The sequence below is a fragment of the Stomoxys calcitrans genome, chromosome 4, assembly GCF_963082655.1.
Source record: "Stomoxys calcitrans chromosome 4, idStoCalc2.1, whole genome shotgun sequence".
Taxonomy (NCBI): Eukaryota; Metazoa; Arthropoda; class Insecta; order Diptera; family Muscidae; genus Stomoxys; species Stomoxys calcitrans.
The window spans coordinates 24,629,398-24,645,644 of NC_081555.1; the positions used below are offsets into that span (position 1 = coordinate 24,629,398).

At 36.6% G+C, this 16,247-nt stretch overlaps 1 protein-coding gene across 1 annotated transcript in view; it reads left to right on the forward strand.

Moving 5' to 3' along the window:
- The window catches only part of LOC106086547 (multivesicular body subunit 12A), a 39,949-nt gene extending 23,842 nt beyond the window's left edge, over positions 1–16,107 (forward strand). Inside the window, exons 4-6 of the mRNA XM_013251272.2 lie at positions 11,373–11,567; positions 11,637–12,021; positions 12,090–16,107. Of these exons, the coding sequence (XP_013106726.2) occupies positions 11,373–11,567; positions 11,637–12,021; positions 12,090–12,215 (706 nt within the window). The 3' untranslated portion in view covers positions 12,216–16,107. The remainder of the gene's footprint in view (positions 1–11,372; positions 11,568–11,636; positions 12,022–12,089) is intronic.
- Positions 16,108–16,247: the final 140 nt, after the last annotated feature.

Sequence of the window (16,247 nt, forward strand, 5' to 3'; positions counted from 1 at the left end):
GTACTTTTCTTTTGTTGAGCTTTTTTTTTGTTTATTTCTACATTCTATTTCTCTATAAACAGACACAACCGCGGCACATTATCAATAAAAAAAAACTCTTGTGAGTATTTAAGACTATTTGCCACTTAATTTGAATTATAAACATGTATGTATATACAGTGTACACCCTACCATTTTAGGAGTGGAGATTTTAGTTTGATAAGCTTTTGAGTCAAACGAATATTTTTTTAAAAAAATGAACAAAAAAAAAAACAAAATGGTGATGAAACATTTCTACCAAAATTATGTTTTTACATATTAGTTTGCTTTTAATATATATTTTTATTGCAATTTCTTCTCGACATTTCGCGTGAGAAAATTTTGGAACTGTTCAGAACTGAACAGTTCAATATTCATCTGTTCTGTGTGCCATGCCACAGACATATTCCGGGGAATTGTAGAGCTGACGAGCTTGCGAGACTAGGAACTACCTTACAATTTCCAGAGGAACTGGAATCTGTAGGTATGCTTGTGGCTACTTCTAAGCTAATCTTTTGGATGAGGCCAGAAAGGCAACAGCTAATAGATGGGCTCAAATCAAATCAAATTTCAATTCAATTTCAAATTTCATTAAAATCGGATGAAAAATGCTCCTTTTATTGGCTCAATACTCTATATCGGGAGATCGGTCTATTTGGCAGCCTATATCCAAATATGGTCTGATCTGGACGATATTCTACAAAAAGGTTTAGAGGTGTACCGGAACTAGCAGTGCCAAATCGAAATATCGAAATAGGATGAAAAATGCTCCTTTTTAGGCTCATTACACAATATCGGGAAATCGGTATATATGGCAGTTATATCGAAATATGGTCCGATCTGTATCACATTTGACAGAAATGGGAATGGGTCTACCAGAACACTCTGTGTCAAATTTCATCTAATTCCGGTAATAAATGGATCTTTTATGGCCTCAATACCCTATATCGGGAGATCGGTCTGTCTATATGGCAGCTATATCCAAATATTGTCCGGTCTACCAAAACTCACTGTACCAAATTTCATAGCAATAGAAAGAAAAATTACCAATTTATTGCCTCAGACAAGGAGATCGGTGTATATAGCGGCTATATTTAACTAAAATCCGACTTTATGAGGTCAGAAGGTCAGGTTTATATACAAAGAATAAGAAATCATCAAAAATTGTTGGGTATTTGCCCGGTAGAAATTTGCTTTGAATTTCTGGATATCCTAATTCGATTCCCCATACGAACCGTCTTTGCGAAAAAATAATTCTCTCGGTAGTGCGATCCAGCCAGCTGATCGATCAGCTGGCCAATCGATTATAAACCGGTACACGCTTCTAGAAAATCTTGTATTTTTGGCAAACAACCTCAAATCAGGAATTGGAAGACTGATTTTCGAAGAACACACACCGTGGAAAAATCGATAGTACAGTGCTACACAAACCACATTTCTACTATGTTCAAGGGAAACAATAGAATTGGATACCCTACCATCTCCAAACAACAGCAACGCCCGACTCTGGACACGGTCAAGCAACTCCAGGCATAATTTTAGAGTTCCAGTCTATATATGCGAGTTATATTCCATCTTCGGCCTGATGTACGTAGTGTAGATATTAATAAGATCAGATAGACTGAAATATTTCTTACACCGCTTAGAAAGTCCATGCACTTGAATGCTTCCTTCGAAACTTCGAATACATACATGTTTTGACCAACGGATATCACATTGAATTTTCATGCCCAGAACATCAACAGCCTTTGACTGCTTGAAATCTAAAGTGTCAGTGAATCGTTTGGTAGACAACAAACAAGCACTACGCCTTGCGTGCATTAAAATCTACTCTGTTCATTCGACCTCACTCAGAAGTGGCCAGCAAATTCTGGCAGAGTGTAACGTCCACAATCCACCTTCTGTCTCCAATCTCTCGAAGACTCGACCTATGGTCGAATGAAAATTAATGACAAAGGTTGCTGTTATCCGCGAACGATTAGATTAGTAAATTCAAAGTCAAACCCAGTAGATCGTCAATAAAAAATAGAAAAAGTCAATAAAAAAAAAAAAAAAAACTCTGAAGTATCAGATATTTCTGCACACTTTAATTGCGCTTACTTTTTAAATGTACGACTGTGCTACTGCTTCTAGATATGTTAACTGTTAATTTTTATATATAATGCTAAATACTTCCTACTTTTGACGTTGTTGCTTTCAATATAGGACTTTTTTGGTATATTTTTTGTATTCTACTAATAATTTTTGGCTGGGGAGCCCATAGGAATACGATTTGTAATCTGATAAAAGATATAGATTAAGAATAGTTTTATACGCTTATTGCTACTTAGGTGTATAAGTTATGTTTGTAATACAAGTATTTTGGCCTAATTGGCTTAGTATTGCAATGAATGAATAAATAAATAAAATAAAAAAATAAAAGAGAGGGAGAAAGGGCAGAGCCTTGTGGTACACCTGCGGTCAATCTATATTCGTCAGATGAGAACCCATCTACAACAACTCTTATAGTGCGATCTCTGAGAAAACTCGATATAAATCGAGCGAAGAAGGTTTGAAAGGAGTGCATTGTGTCAGACCCTATCTAATGTCTTGGAGATATCCAGAGCCATGACCTTACTCTCGTCGAATCGGTGATTAGAGCGACTGCAACGTTCAGACAGGAATGCCATCAGGTCACCTGTGGAGCGATTTCTGTGGAACCCATATTATCGGTTGCTAAAAAGACCATTGGACTCTAAGTATCTCCTAAGATGGTAATTGACTATGCTTTCCATAACGTGGGAAAGTGCGAAGCATAACGATATGCTTCGCGCTTTCGGTAAATCGCAGGGTCGTTTGCCTCAACCTTCTTGGGAAAAGTTGCACGTTCGCAATCTTCCAACGCGCCGAGAAAACACCCGCACGGTAAGCAAGGTTGAAAAGATTGCGTAAAGGATGAGCTAGAATCGAAGAACACTAGCACAAAACAAGTGACGATATGCCATGAACCCTTTTGACTCTACAATATTCGAAATATATCTGAGGCATGGAACTATTGGGTTTCCCAAAAAGTAATTGCGGATTTTTCATATAGTCGGCGTTGACAAATTTTTTCACAGCTTGTGACTCTGTAATTGCATTCTTTCTTCTGTCAGTTATCAGCTGTTACTTTAAGCTTGCTTTAGAAAAAAAGTGTAAAAAAAGTAGATTTGATTAAAGTTCATTCTAAGTTTTATTAAAAATGCATTTACTTTCTTTTTTTAAAAATCCGCAACTACTTTTTGGGCAACCCAATAGATATGTCTTCAATAACGGAGAGTGGCACAAACGACCAAAAGCCTTTACTTGGAGAAGTAAGAACTTTGGCACGAAGACGCTGGTTGAAAAGAGGGTGCGGATATTAATCCTCCCCATGCCATTAATCGGCTTGTTGTGCGCTCCAAATATTAAAAAATTAACCTCGAAAAAGAAGATATAAGTCAGGAATTCCGTGCGACTTACAAAATCCCCAATTGTTTTCCATATCACGCCTCTAAGTTGGTTCACCTCTGGAAAGCCGGCCAATGACATAGGAAATGCTCCATCGTTTCATAATTTTCCCCACTTGCCCTACACATGCTATAACTTACCGCACCGATTTTGCATAAGTGATCTCGTAGTCCTATGTGTTCTGCTATGATACCGAAAGGTAAACTGACTTACTGCTTACTTCCTTTCAGCAATAGCCTCGTCTTCTCACAATCTGGATTTCCTTGGATTTTCCTGGATTTTCGTCGTTCTACCGCCAGTTTCGCTGTTCCACAATGTTGAATTTGCGTTCGTAACCCATGCCCTTAACTCGGACTGCTTCGACCCAAAAGTCTTCGGATTAACCAAGTTTATTGACGGCAGTCTTCTGGCCTTCACTGCCTATTCGTCTACTTTTCATTCCCCCTTGATCCGCTATGGCTCGGCACCCTCTGGCCTTCACTGCCAATTCGTCTGATTCTTCATTCCCCCTTCATTTCTCCGCTATGGCCCGGCACCCAAACGATGCGGATCGTGCCATTCTCAGAGAAGGCGTTAGGCTCCCAGTCTACATTTGTCTTCTACCTTTGATCAATCAGTGTAGCATACACTTCCAGATAGCAATATCAAGTTCCTTCAATCCTCGCACTCGACTACGAGTGTCATCTTAGGTATCCGATCGGAAACCTCTTCCATTCCTTCCAGGTTTCCTATCGTTGCCTTGATTATACCTCGCCGTCAAGATATGTGATACCGCAGATATGTATTGTTCTTTTTTTTACAGACATGTGTTCCCACATGCATCTTCGATGAAATTAGAGCTCGCTGTAATCGAAAGAATTGCACATTTATTCCAAAATCCAGTTTTCATATTAACTTCTCCGCACGTATCTATCACACGATGTGTACAACTTTCAGAGACCCGGCACCGGATAGCCGTGAGCACCACACAGGCTGGAACATTGAGGTCCGATCTGTGTGGTGTTTATGCTGTTACGAAAAGCTCAGCTGCGAGCTATCGGGCGTGTCCACAGGATGCGGATAGTGGAATGCTCCGTATGGAGTAGCTGCAACGGCAGTCACGGACACTCAGTGGTTTCAGCCAGAGAGTCTCAGCGAGAGGCCGGGCGGCATAGGCTCTTGCACAAATACTGGGAGCCCTGATGCTCGATATGACAAGGCGGGTTATTGGCGCCTTTAAATAACCAATGGCCACCCTGTTCCCGCTGCGATGGGTCCTTTGGACCGGAACGAGTTTGCTCATCTAAAGAAGCATGACGAGAGTCGCCAGCTCTACATCCAAATATGGTTACAACAACTTTCAGAGAGTTATGTTCGAAAATACATAAGACAATACATACAGCGTGATAGAATGGCCACCCTGTTCCCGCTGCGATCGGTTCTTTGGAATGGAACGAGTTTGCTCATCTAAAGAAGCATGACGAGAATCGCCATCTCTACATGCAAATGTGATTCAAACTTTCAGAGAGTTATGTTCGAAAATACATAATATAGCGTGATAGAAGTTTTATAGCCGAGCGCGAACATTGTACCGCAGAGCGAAATCCTTTACAAGGAATGGACATGCTTGATATTCACAGTAGTGCCAATAATTTACCAGAAAAAAGTTAAAAAAGAGTACATCTTTGTAAAAAGAGTACAGATTTGTTTGCTCTTTTTACTCTATCTTCGATTTTTAGAAAAAACTATAATTGCGAAGCGAATGTTTTCACCGCTAAATACACTAAGTTAACATCCCGGTTATTAATTTCTCATTTCTTTAAAATATATAAATGATGGCTTTGTGATGTTTTTGTTAGTCATTTTTGAATGAGTTTTCACACAAATAACTATATTGAGTCGATAAGCCCTTAAGCCCACAAAAATATAAATGATTTTTCACCAAGTCTTTATTTGGGTAGTTTGATTGATTGATATTTTGTTTAGAAAATAGAAGAATGAGTAATATTATATTTAACATGGAACAATGCTAAAAATAACCAGTAAGCACACCTCAAGTAATGCCAGGCCAAATTTTATATCTTATATCCATCCATTTAAATTCTTTCGGGGATTCTACTGTTGTCTGATTTGAAGTGACTTTATGGCAACTCATCTCTCAGTTTCTAATTATCCACCTCCATCAACATCATTAACACTATCATATAAATCGATCTACCGATACTTCTTGAGCATCTTTATAGGCCAATTCTTATCCTATCTGACTGGCTGGAATTGTGCAAATCATATCGTTTTATGATTTTTAAAATCCTTCCTTCAAAATAATGATGTCGTCCTGAAATTTAAGTGGCTGTATAAGTCATAACGGACAAAACCTTGCGATTCGTATTTCGAACCGGATTTCTTCTTTTTATTTATTTATTGGTTCCTACACAACAAGATAAATCTTATATATAAAAATCAATTTGTGTTTGTTTGTTTCGTAAAGACTCAAAAACGGCTGAACCGATTACCTTGAAAAGTTCACAGTTTGTGTAGGCTGATCTGGAAGAAAACATAGGCTATATAATTTTTTGATATCGGGAGGGGGGCGGACCCTTCCCCTTACCTCAAAAGTACTACCCAAAAATCAAAGTGGACCGATCGGTACAATATGGGATTCAAATGAAAGGTACTCAAGAGTAAAGAACGAATTTCATAATAAAAGTTGGGTCCTAGTACCTGGGGGCCGCCCCAGCCCCAAAGACATTAAAATAGGTCTATTTGGCGATCATGACAATATGAGACTCAAATGAAAGGTATTGAGGGAGTAGATTACGAATACGATCAGGAAGTAGGAATAGGCTTTAAAATTTAATTATAACAGAAGGAGGCGGACCCTCTAACGTTACCCCAAAGGGTAACGATAAGTACAATATGGGTATTAAATGAAAAGTATGCGGGAGTACATAACGAATCTGGCATACAAGTTTATGTCGAAGTATAGAGGGTCACTCCACCCCAAACAAAAACGACCCAAAATGGGCACATTAGCCAATCACGGATATATGGGACTCGGTTTGTTTGTTCCGTATAGACTGAAAAACGGCAGAACCGATTTTCTCGAAATTTTCGCATATTGTGTAGGTTGGCCTGGATGGAAACATAGGCTATATAATTTTTCGGTATCGGAAGGGGGACGGACCCTCCCCCTTATGCCAAAAACACAACCCAAAATCAAAGTGGACCGATCGGGACAATATTGGTATCAAATAAAAGTTATTGGAGAGTAAAATACGAATATGGTATACAAATTTGAGTCTAAGATTCCATAAGGCAGCTCCAACCCCAAAACTCCCCCAAACGGACATAATGGACGTTCATGTCAATATGGGCCTCAAATGAAAGGTATTTGGAAGTAGATTTCGAATCTGGCATACAAAATCAGATCGAAGTATAGGGGGTCACGCCATTAGGCCCAAAAACCTCAAAAACGCCATTAGACCTATTGGGTTGTCCAAAAAGTAATTGCGGATTTTTTAAAAGAAAGTAAATGCATTTTTAATAAAACTTAGAATGAACTTTAATCAAATATACTTTTTTTACACTTTTTTCTAAAGTAAGCTAAAAGTAACAGCTGATAACTGACAGAAGAAAGAATGCAATTACAGAGTCACAAGCTGTGAAAAAATTTGTCAACGCCGACTATATGAAAAATCCGCAATTACTTTTTGGGCAACCCAATTTTATGACTATATGAAACTTGGCTGAACCGATTTTATTGAAATTGTTATAGATTGTGTACGTTTGTCTGAGAGGAAACATGGGCTATATAATTTTTAGATATCGAGTGGAGTCGGACGCTCCCCTCTATCCCGAAAACGCCACCCATATCCTTTAGTGGTCCGATGGGCACACTAAGGATATCAAATGAAAGGTATTGGAGACCAGAAAACGAATGGTATTAAAATTTGGGTCCAAGTACCCAGCGGGGCATCCCAACCCCAAATCTCCTCTAAACAGATATATTCGAAATTCATGTCAATATGGGACTCAAATGAAAACTATTAGGCAGTAGATTACAAATATGGCATAAAACATTAGGTCTAAGAGAATTTGATATCTAATTTCAGTGCAAAGTGCCGGTGGTTGCCCCAACACCAAAACACCCTCCAAACGGTTCATATTTACCGGCCATGGCAATATGGGGCTCAAATTAAAGGGATTTAGACGTGCAGCACGAATTTGATATACATATTTGAGTCGAGGTGTCATTCCTCCCCTTATGAGTACATTACCCTAAGGAAGAACATTATACCAAGAACCGAGAAGAAGCTAATTCTCACACATCAATGAGTGCTTTCTGATTCAAGTTGAAACTCAATGATAAGGGACCTTTTTTTATAGCCGAGTCCGAATGGCGTCCGCAGTGCGACACCTCTTTGGGGAAAATTATTTAAATGACCATGCATGGTATTGTACCTCGCAAATGTCGCCAACATTAAGAGGTGATAAACACCGCTCTGTCCGATGTTATCGCCTGGATTCGAACGTGTTCAGCGTCATAGGCTACGAAGGCACGAATACGATATTCGCATTCCCCTCTCCAAAAAGATATTAGAGAGTTAAAGAAGGCGGAGCGGGCCCGGTTCGGCTAGTATCTTATAAATCAAAGTGTAAGATATTAAACTTAGAGACATATCCATCTTAAACTAGTACAAGTAATAAATGAAAAAATAATACAATTGAAAATTTAGATACAAATACTGAAAAAAATTATTAATGGAAAAAGAAGAACATAGCCAAAATTAATAATTGCGAGTATCAAATTTAAACAATTGAATTATTTTAAATAATAATAATAATTGTAAAGGAAAAAAATTAAAATTATATATCAGATTCCATGTTTTGAAAAAAAAAAAAATATTAACTTATATCTAAACGAAGATACTTTGTTAATGCCTTGTAGGGAAAAGTATTCCAAAGAATTGCAAAATTGCCAATACGATACTAGGATCTGCCTTCTCTGGGGTATGATTCTTTTCCTCTTTCAGACCAAGCAAATGTGAGTCCATCAAAAAGATATCTTAGGTTCTTTCTATAAATAATGTTTTGGAAAAATACCAGAACTCTTACATTCAAAAGACAGTTGAAACTCCCAGGTATTTCATTTCGAAAAATACTTTTTTGAAACTTAACTTACACTGGTTATGGAGACAGAGTATTGCTGAATTGAGTGAAAACTCCATTGAGACCGGCGTTCCGTCTTCTAATGTCTATCACAAGCTTGGTTTTAGTAAGTTCATATAGCAAGAAGACGTCTCGAGAACGCACGAACGCGATCTATAGTGGAGGGTCTTTAAGATTCGGCCAAATACTTCTGTTTTTATTTTCAATTTCTTTTTTTTTATTATAATACCTTACACATTTAAAGGTTTTCATGCCAAGTAGGTTATCATTAAATCGGTGATGCATCTACCACAATGAAGGAAAAAACAAGTCTCAATAAAATTTAATGTTACTATCTCTCCAGTGAGGAAATCTATATATGCCTATAGTAAACACCACGAAAGAAAGAAAAAGCAATTAGTTTCTAATCGTTTGTTAATATCTCTAAATAAACTTTGGTGGTTTGGCCATCTACCGCAGTGGTATTAGATCGATTTTATGATTACCTAAAGATCTAAATTTGTATGGAAAATGTGTTTGTATAAAGTAGTCGCAAAACAATGTCGTCAAACTATGACGTTTGCAAACGATTGACTTTTGAATGGTTGAACCAGATACACTCAGACAACTATGATTAAGGGGTTACTCATGATCATTGTTGTGGTCGTCGCCGCAGGCGTATGCAAATCAATGCGGGTATTTCCGTATTTCCCAATTTTATTTGTAGACAGACATCGGCTTTAAGAGACTCGCCAGACTTCATGCTCATCATCAACCTCCGCAAATAAACAAATTGTTGTAATTTGAGCTTTCGTTTAAGAAGGGCATCATACCATAAAAGATAACAAATTTTTTAATTGGATTTTATTTTTGTGGTAGGTACTTTACTATGATTATGGCGTTTTATCAAAATTAATTGATGATATAAGTGTGAGTGTAATAACCTTCTTTAAATTTGTCATTGGTCTAAGAAAGAAATTGAGAACAATACGAAACACGAAGCAAATGCCACATCATCAGTTTAAAGATCTAAAAAGTGATCTTTAAATGATTGAAAGGTGTCAGTTAGTGTACAGTGATGATCAAAACTGAATATACAATACAATTTTATTTTTCGAAAATACACCTTACGGCACGGAGTACGTGTCTGATCAAAAAACAACCATTATTTTCGAATTTCGTGAGAGATAGGGGGTATATACATTTTGTCATTCCGTTTGTAACACATCGAAATATCAATTTCCCACCCTACAAAGTATATATATTTCGGATCGTCGTATTATTCTAAGACAATTAAGCGATGTCCGTGTGTCAACAGATGGACCGTGTGTGTCCGTCCGCCTGTTGTTATCACTCTACAGCCTTCAAAAATTGAGATATTGAGCTGAAATTTGCCACATATACGTCTTTTTGCTGCACGCAGGTTAAGTTCTTGAACGGGCCAAATCGGACCATATTTGGATACAGCTGCTATATAGACCGATCTGCCGATATAGGGTCTCAAGCCCATGAAAGCATTATTTACTACCCGATTTGGCTGAAATAGTGAATTGTTTTAAGCCTCCCGATATCCGACCTAAATATTGTTCAGATCGGACTATATTCAGATATAGCTGCCATATAGACCGATCTGCCCATAAAGGTCTGAAGCCCATAATAGGTTTATTTATTAGCCAGTTTCGCTGAAATTTGAAACAGTGAGTTGTTTTAAGCCTCCCGACATTCGAACTAAGTATGGTTCATGTCGGACTATATTTAGATATAGCTGCCATATAGACCGATATGTCTATTTAGGGTCTGAAACTCATAAAAGATTCATTTATGACCCGACTTCGCTGAAATTTGAAATAGTGAGTGAGTTTTAAGTCGTCATTCGATTCGAATATGGTTCAGATCGGACTATATTTAGATATAGACCATAAAAGCGTTATTTATTAACCGATTTCGCTGAAATTTAAAACAGTGAGTTGTTTTAAGCTTCCCGACATCCGAACTAAGTATGGTTTAGATCGGACTATATTTAGATATAGCTGCCATATAGACCGATCTGCCGACAAAGGGTCTAAAAAACATAAAAGCTTTATTTTTATCCGATTTCGCTGAAATTTGAAACAGGGTGTTTTATTAAGCCTAAGGACCAGGTCCACTCGGTACTGGTCTAAGGATTGGATCAATGTGTCGGTCCGCACATTGTTAAACGACCCCTCCATGTCAATACAAACTGCCAATGTGTACGTCTTGGCATCGAGGGATTCATCTATTTTACGCACAATCTCGTGCAGGGCAATCTCCACCAACCTTCCCTTGACATAGACATGATGTTTTTATTTGAGCAGTTCGCTGGATGTCCTTCTGGATGATTAACCTTCGATTTACCTCATTATTCCAAGATTCCCATGTCTCCGTGAGTCCCGTCGTATCCTGAGGAAAATGCGTTTTCTTCAAAAGCCTCAACATGTCCTCCGTTGTCTCTACTCTTACTCCCATGTCGTTTACTACCGTTTAAGTTTGGACATGGGTTTGTGAGAGAAATCTTGACGGCGTTATTAACGCTATCAACCTGGTCGCAAAAACAGCTTCCATGATGCATGTTTTGCCGCTCTGTTTATCTTATTGTATTCCTTGAGTGGGGTGTTATACACATCCCAATATACTTCCGCTTTTTTATGACGTGCTCTGTTAAAAAGTCAGCGGACGTCTTTCTTTCATATCTTTTTCCTAGACAACTAAACCAAAAATAATTTTTTCTTTCTTTTCAGGGTTATTGCCGAAAAGATTGCACCACCCAAAGAATTTTCGCTATTATCACGTACGGCTGATACAGATCAAAAAGCCTGGCGTAAACGACAAATTGCCTATAAACTCTCGAAGAGAGGTACCGTCACACATGCTGTAACCGACATTATATTGTGTTCAAAATTAAAAATTGCTCCCGAAGGCTTTAAATTGGCAGGGTAAGTAGAAAGAAAAGTCCGGGCCAAAGAATCTTTTTGAAAATATACGATGGTTGTTGGTTTTTGTAGTGAAATAAATGGAATTTTAATATGTTACAAAACCGGTGCCATACCAGCACGTTTGCCGCCTCCAGTACCCGGTTTGGGGGCACCACAAAATAATCAAACTAGTGCTGGCAGCAGTGAAGTGGAGAAGGCTTTAAATCGTTTGAACTTAAATAATGGCATACGAAATCCCAAACAGCCCTTGCCGCCAGTGCCAAATGCCGAGGAGCATGACTATGAAGAAATTGTACAATCGTATCAAGTTAATTCCCCGCTAAGACCCGCCCCCAGACCACCCACAGCTAGTACTTCTTCGGGTCATAGCATTGGAACTTTGGGTACTTACACCGATGTTGAGGGTGTACCATTTGTGATTAATCCCATGTTGAAATCATCCAAACAAAATGAAGTAAGTCTGGAAATTTTTAAGTTTTGTTTAAAACTACAATTATTGAGAATGTCTAATTTTAATTTTAGCTATCAACACTGCCACAGCTCAGCGATTTTGTGATTAAAAAAGAACTCGACTATGATTTTCAGCTGGAGAGACAGACCTTGTGTGCCATGAAATCATCGGCTTCCAAAAATCCTTTTTTTAAATAATAAGGCCCAGCCCTAATTTTTAGTAGATAAGAGAAAAAATCTATAGAAATAGAAGATAGAAACTCATGTTTAGAGTTTAAAATAGTTGTAGAATATTGACATACATATGTATTTAAAATATCAAAAAACATACATATATACTATATAAATACACAAAGATATATATCCATGTATACCCATATTATGTGTAGACAACTGCAAATGTTTCTAAATCCATTGTAAATTCCTTAATTTTTAAATTAAGCCTTTAATTTATATTCTCAATATTTGCAAATTTATATTGTTTTGAACTAACTTACACTCTTTTGTGATATTGTTCTTTATTTTGTTTGATTTTTGCCTATTTTGCAAGAAAATCTCAAATTATAACGGCCTTCACAAAACTTAATGTAGATTTCAAATAGGTTTATTTGACAGATTTCCTTTATTAAACTGTCAAATAGAGCTATTTCTAATATATATTAAAATTTGTCGATAAAGCCTAGTACTGACTTCCAGTTTTCGTCCGAACAACTGTCAAAACGCCCTATAATAAGGCTTTTGCGAAACGACTAAGACATTTTCCAAATAAGCAGTACTAAGTTCTTTTTAGGGAATGATTTCAACATGTTGCTAGCAACATTGTCAAATTTCGTAGGTATACATGTATATTAAATGCTACGAACTTAATGCATTTTGCTTGCTTATAATTAATTACACTTACATCTCCCGCGAATCTTCCTTTGGTGGCCCTATCTTGCAAGAACGTTGATATCGAAGATCAGTTTAAAGAAATTGCGGCAGCATTTGTAATGTTTATGACTTGTTGTGCTGCCAAACATGCTGCTGCTGCTATTTCTGAATCTATCTTTTTATGCTAATGTTCTTTAATACAAGTTAGTCGCCTAGTACTTAAAAACTTCCAATATTGCGTAAGTTTTAGTTTTTGGTTTGGTTGACAGTCATATGGTAACAATGATGTCAACCTACAACTGTTCACTATCAAAACAACGCTTTACACAAAAAAAGTCAAACAAATTAGTAACACTGTTGGAAACATTATTAAATTTCACAATATTTAATTGATGTTTAGCACAATTTTCCTCACAATCGGAGTCAGTACAAGGCTTAAGGCTGTATATCTATTTATAGCTCTTGTGGGGTTTTTAAACAACATACATACCCAAGTTTTGTATTTGATAAACCAAAACAGTTATTTTTTGTTAGCAACATTTCATAATTCTCTAAAATTTTTAATTTAATTAATGTACATACATATATTTTAAGTTTATTATCCATATTTCTCATGTATCATTAAGCGTGTATACATGCTGCTACAGCCATCTTGAGATTGTGTAGAACCTCACATTTACATAGATAAGAGAATACAGTCAAGTTTGGAAAACGACAGCCTTAGTGAAAAATTTCTGGAAGGCTCATGAAATCTAGATTTTCTCTAGACATTTAAGGGAAAGTTTCATGTAATAAATTTTTTTCACTTAAAGAATGTGGAATCACCAAGAAAATCTTTAAACTTCTTTGCATTTTCAATAAGCGTTTTAGAAATCTTTAGGTAGAAGTAAAACCTAGTCAAAATTTTATATTAGGTTAGAGACGGAAAACCAGACTGCCAGGGACGGTACACTGAATGTTTACGATACTCAAATTTGGTTATCTGGTGTGGCTTCGAGCTCTGGATCAGGATTACCGTTGAGAAATTTTTAAAAAGGCAGAAAAAGGGAATTTTTTTTAAAAAAGTATCACAAAAAACAAGAGGATCACAAACAATTTTACCCCCTCAACACCATTTTCCAAAATGCAAATTAAGCAAATTTTTTTGCATAATTATGTTTATGGAATAACATGAAACTAGTACACCACTTTGGGGGAAAGCCCTCACCCACAAAACCACAAAATTGACATGTAGCACTATTCGGGCAATGTCGGTGTCAAATGAAGGATAATAGAGTTGAGTATGAATAGAAAGCTATTATATAAAAATGAAAGTGTTACGCTTTGTTTGTTTGTTCCGAATAGGCCGAAAAACAGCTGAACCGTTTTTCATGAAAATTTCACAGTTGGCAGAGTTTAGCCCACTACTGAAAAAAGATACTTCATTTTGTGATATCCGCGAGGGAGGCGAACCCACCCAGTAGTTTAGGTTAGGTTAGGTTGAAAAGAGGGTGCAGATATTAATCCGCCCCATCCCACTATGGACATACACCTAAGCCAGTAATCGGCTTGTTGTGCGTTCTAAAAACTATAAAGTAACCTCTAAGAAGAAAATTCTAAGTTAGGAATTCCGCGCTACTTACAAAATTCTTAGTTGTTTTCAACACTTAATGTCTGGTATTGTGTCTCCACCTAAGTGCCGGTATCTGTTAGACACGAAAGCAGGACAATGGCAAAGGAAATGCTCCACCGTCTCATCATCTTTCCCGCATGCCCTACACATGCTATCACTTGCCGCAGCGATTTTACGAAAGTGAGCTCTTAGTCTTATGTGTCCCGTTATGATACCAATAGCTATACTGACCTCCTTCTTACTTCCTTTCAGTAATAGCCTCACCTTCTCACGATCTGGATCCCCCCATAGGATTTTCGCCATCCTACCGACGGTTTCGCTGTTCCACAATGTTGCATGCGCATTCGTCGCCCACTCTCTTAACTCGGACTGTGTCGACCCGAAAGGCTTCGGGTTAACCAAACTTATACTGTCGTCTTGTCTTTACCGCCAAATCGTCTGCCCCTTCATTTCCCCTTACTCCGTTATGGCTCGGCACCGAAACGATGCGGATATTGACAATCTGCTTCAACAAAGCTATGCCCCGCTGGTCGTTACCTGAGAGATAATGCCATGAATTGTGAGGCACACTAAAGTCTCCTTCTTATGTCGGGCTTGTTAGCCGGGCGAAGTGTCCCAACCCTAAATGATATTAGAGAGTTAAAGAAGGTGCAGCGGAGCGGGCCAGGTTCGGCTAGTATTTAATATAATTGACTTATACAGAAAATTTTTACAAAATGTATAGGAAATTTCCAATATTTTGTACCTATAAAAATTTTGTTTTTTTTTTGTTTCTATAGAAAATGTAAAAAAAATTATTTCTTAGGAATTTTCGTTATCACTTTGGATACTATAAAATTTTTGTTTTTATTCTTATTATAAAATTTAATTGTACAGAAAATTTTTCAAAATGTTATGTCTATTTTTATTTATTTATATATATTTTTTGCATTGTTTTATATTATTTGGATAATCCTTTGAACTTGCATTATTTTGTAGCTTTTGTTGAAACTAGCAAATAAATTTATTTAATATCCCCCACTGCCTCTTCCCCCCTAAACATTCTTAAGTGCAAATAATAACCTTTTCTATAACCCGTGCCTTTCCCATACCTTTTTTCTTTTAAAGAGCGTGTATAGAAAGTCTTTTCTTCCACAATAGTTATTTATTTGTTTGTAATTCGTCAAGAAAAAAAGAAAAACAATTCAAGCAATTTAATTACAACAAATACATTATGAAAATTAAAAATACAAAAAGTCAAATAACAAAGTATGTGATCGATCCAATAAATTGTCATAAACGTTTTATTCTTAAAATACGTAGAATTATTGCAAAAAACGAGTTGAAATTAAATATCTTTATAAAGTAGAACATAGAACACACAGACACACAATATGCTAACATTTATGTATTCAAATTTGGTCAAATATCAGTAGAAATTAAGAGAAACCAAATCGTGGTATTTATTAGGGTATCGATCGAAAGAATTATATTAAGGTATTAGAAGTTGAGTTTCAGATTCTCATCAAAATGTAATTTATTTTTAACTTAAAGCAATGATATCTACAAAAAGAGCAGTACTATTACTACTCATTTATTAAAATTTAAATAAAAATAATATAAAAATCATTTTTTTTATTTAACTCCCTTATCAAGCGTTGTAGTTTCTATCAAAAATTTCTAAAAAAAAGTCAAAAATTTCTTAAAATAAAGAATTTTTACAAAATTTTCTATAGAAACAAATTAAACAAAAAAAGCTTTCTATAGAA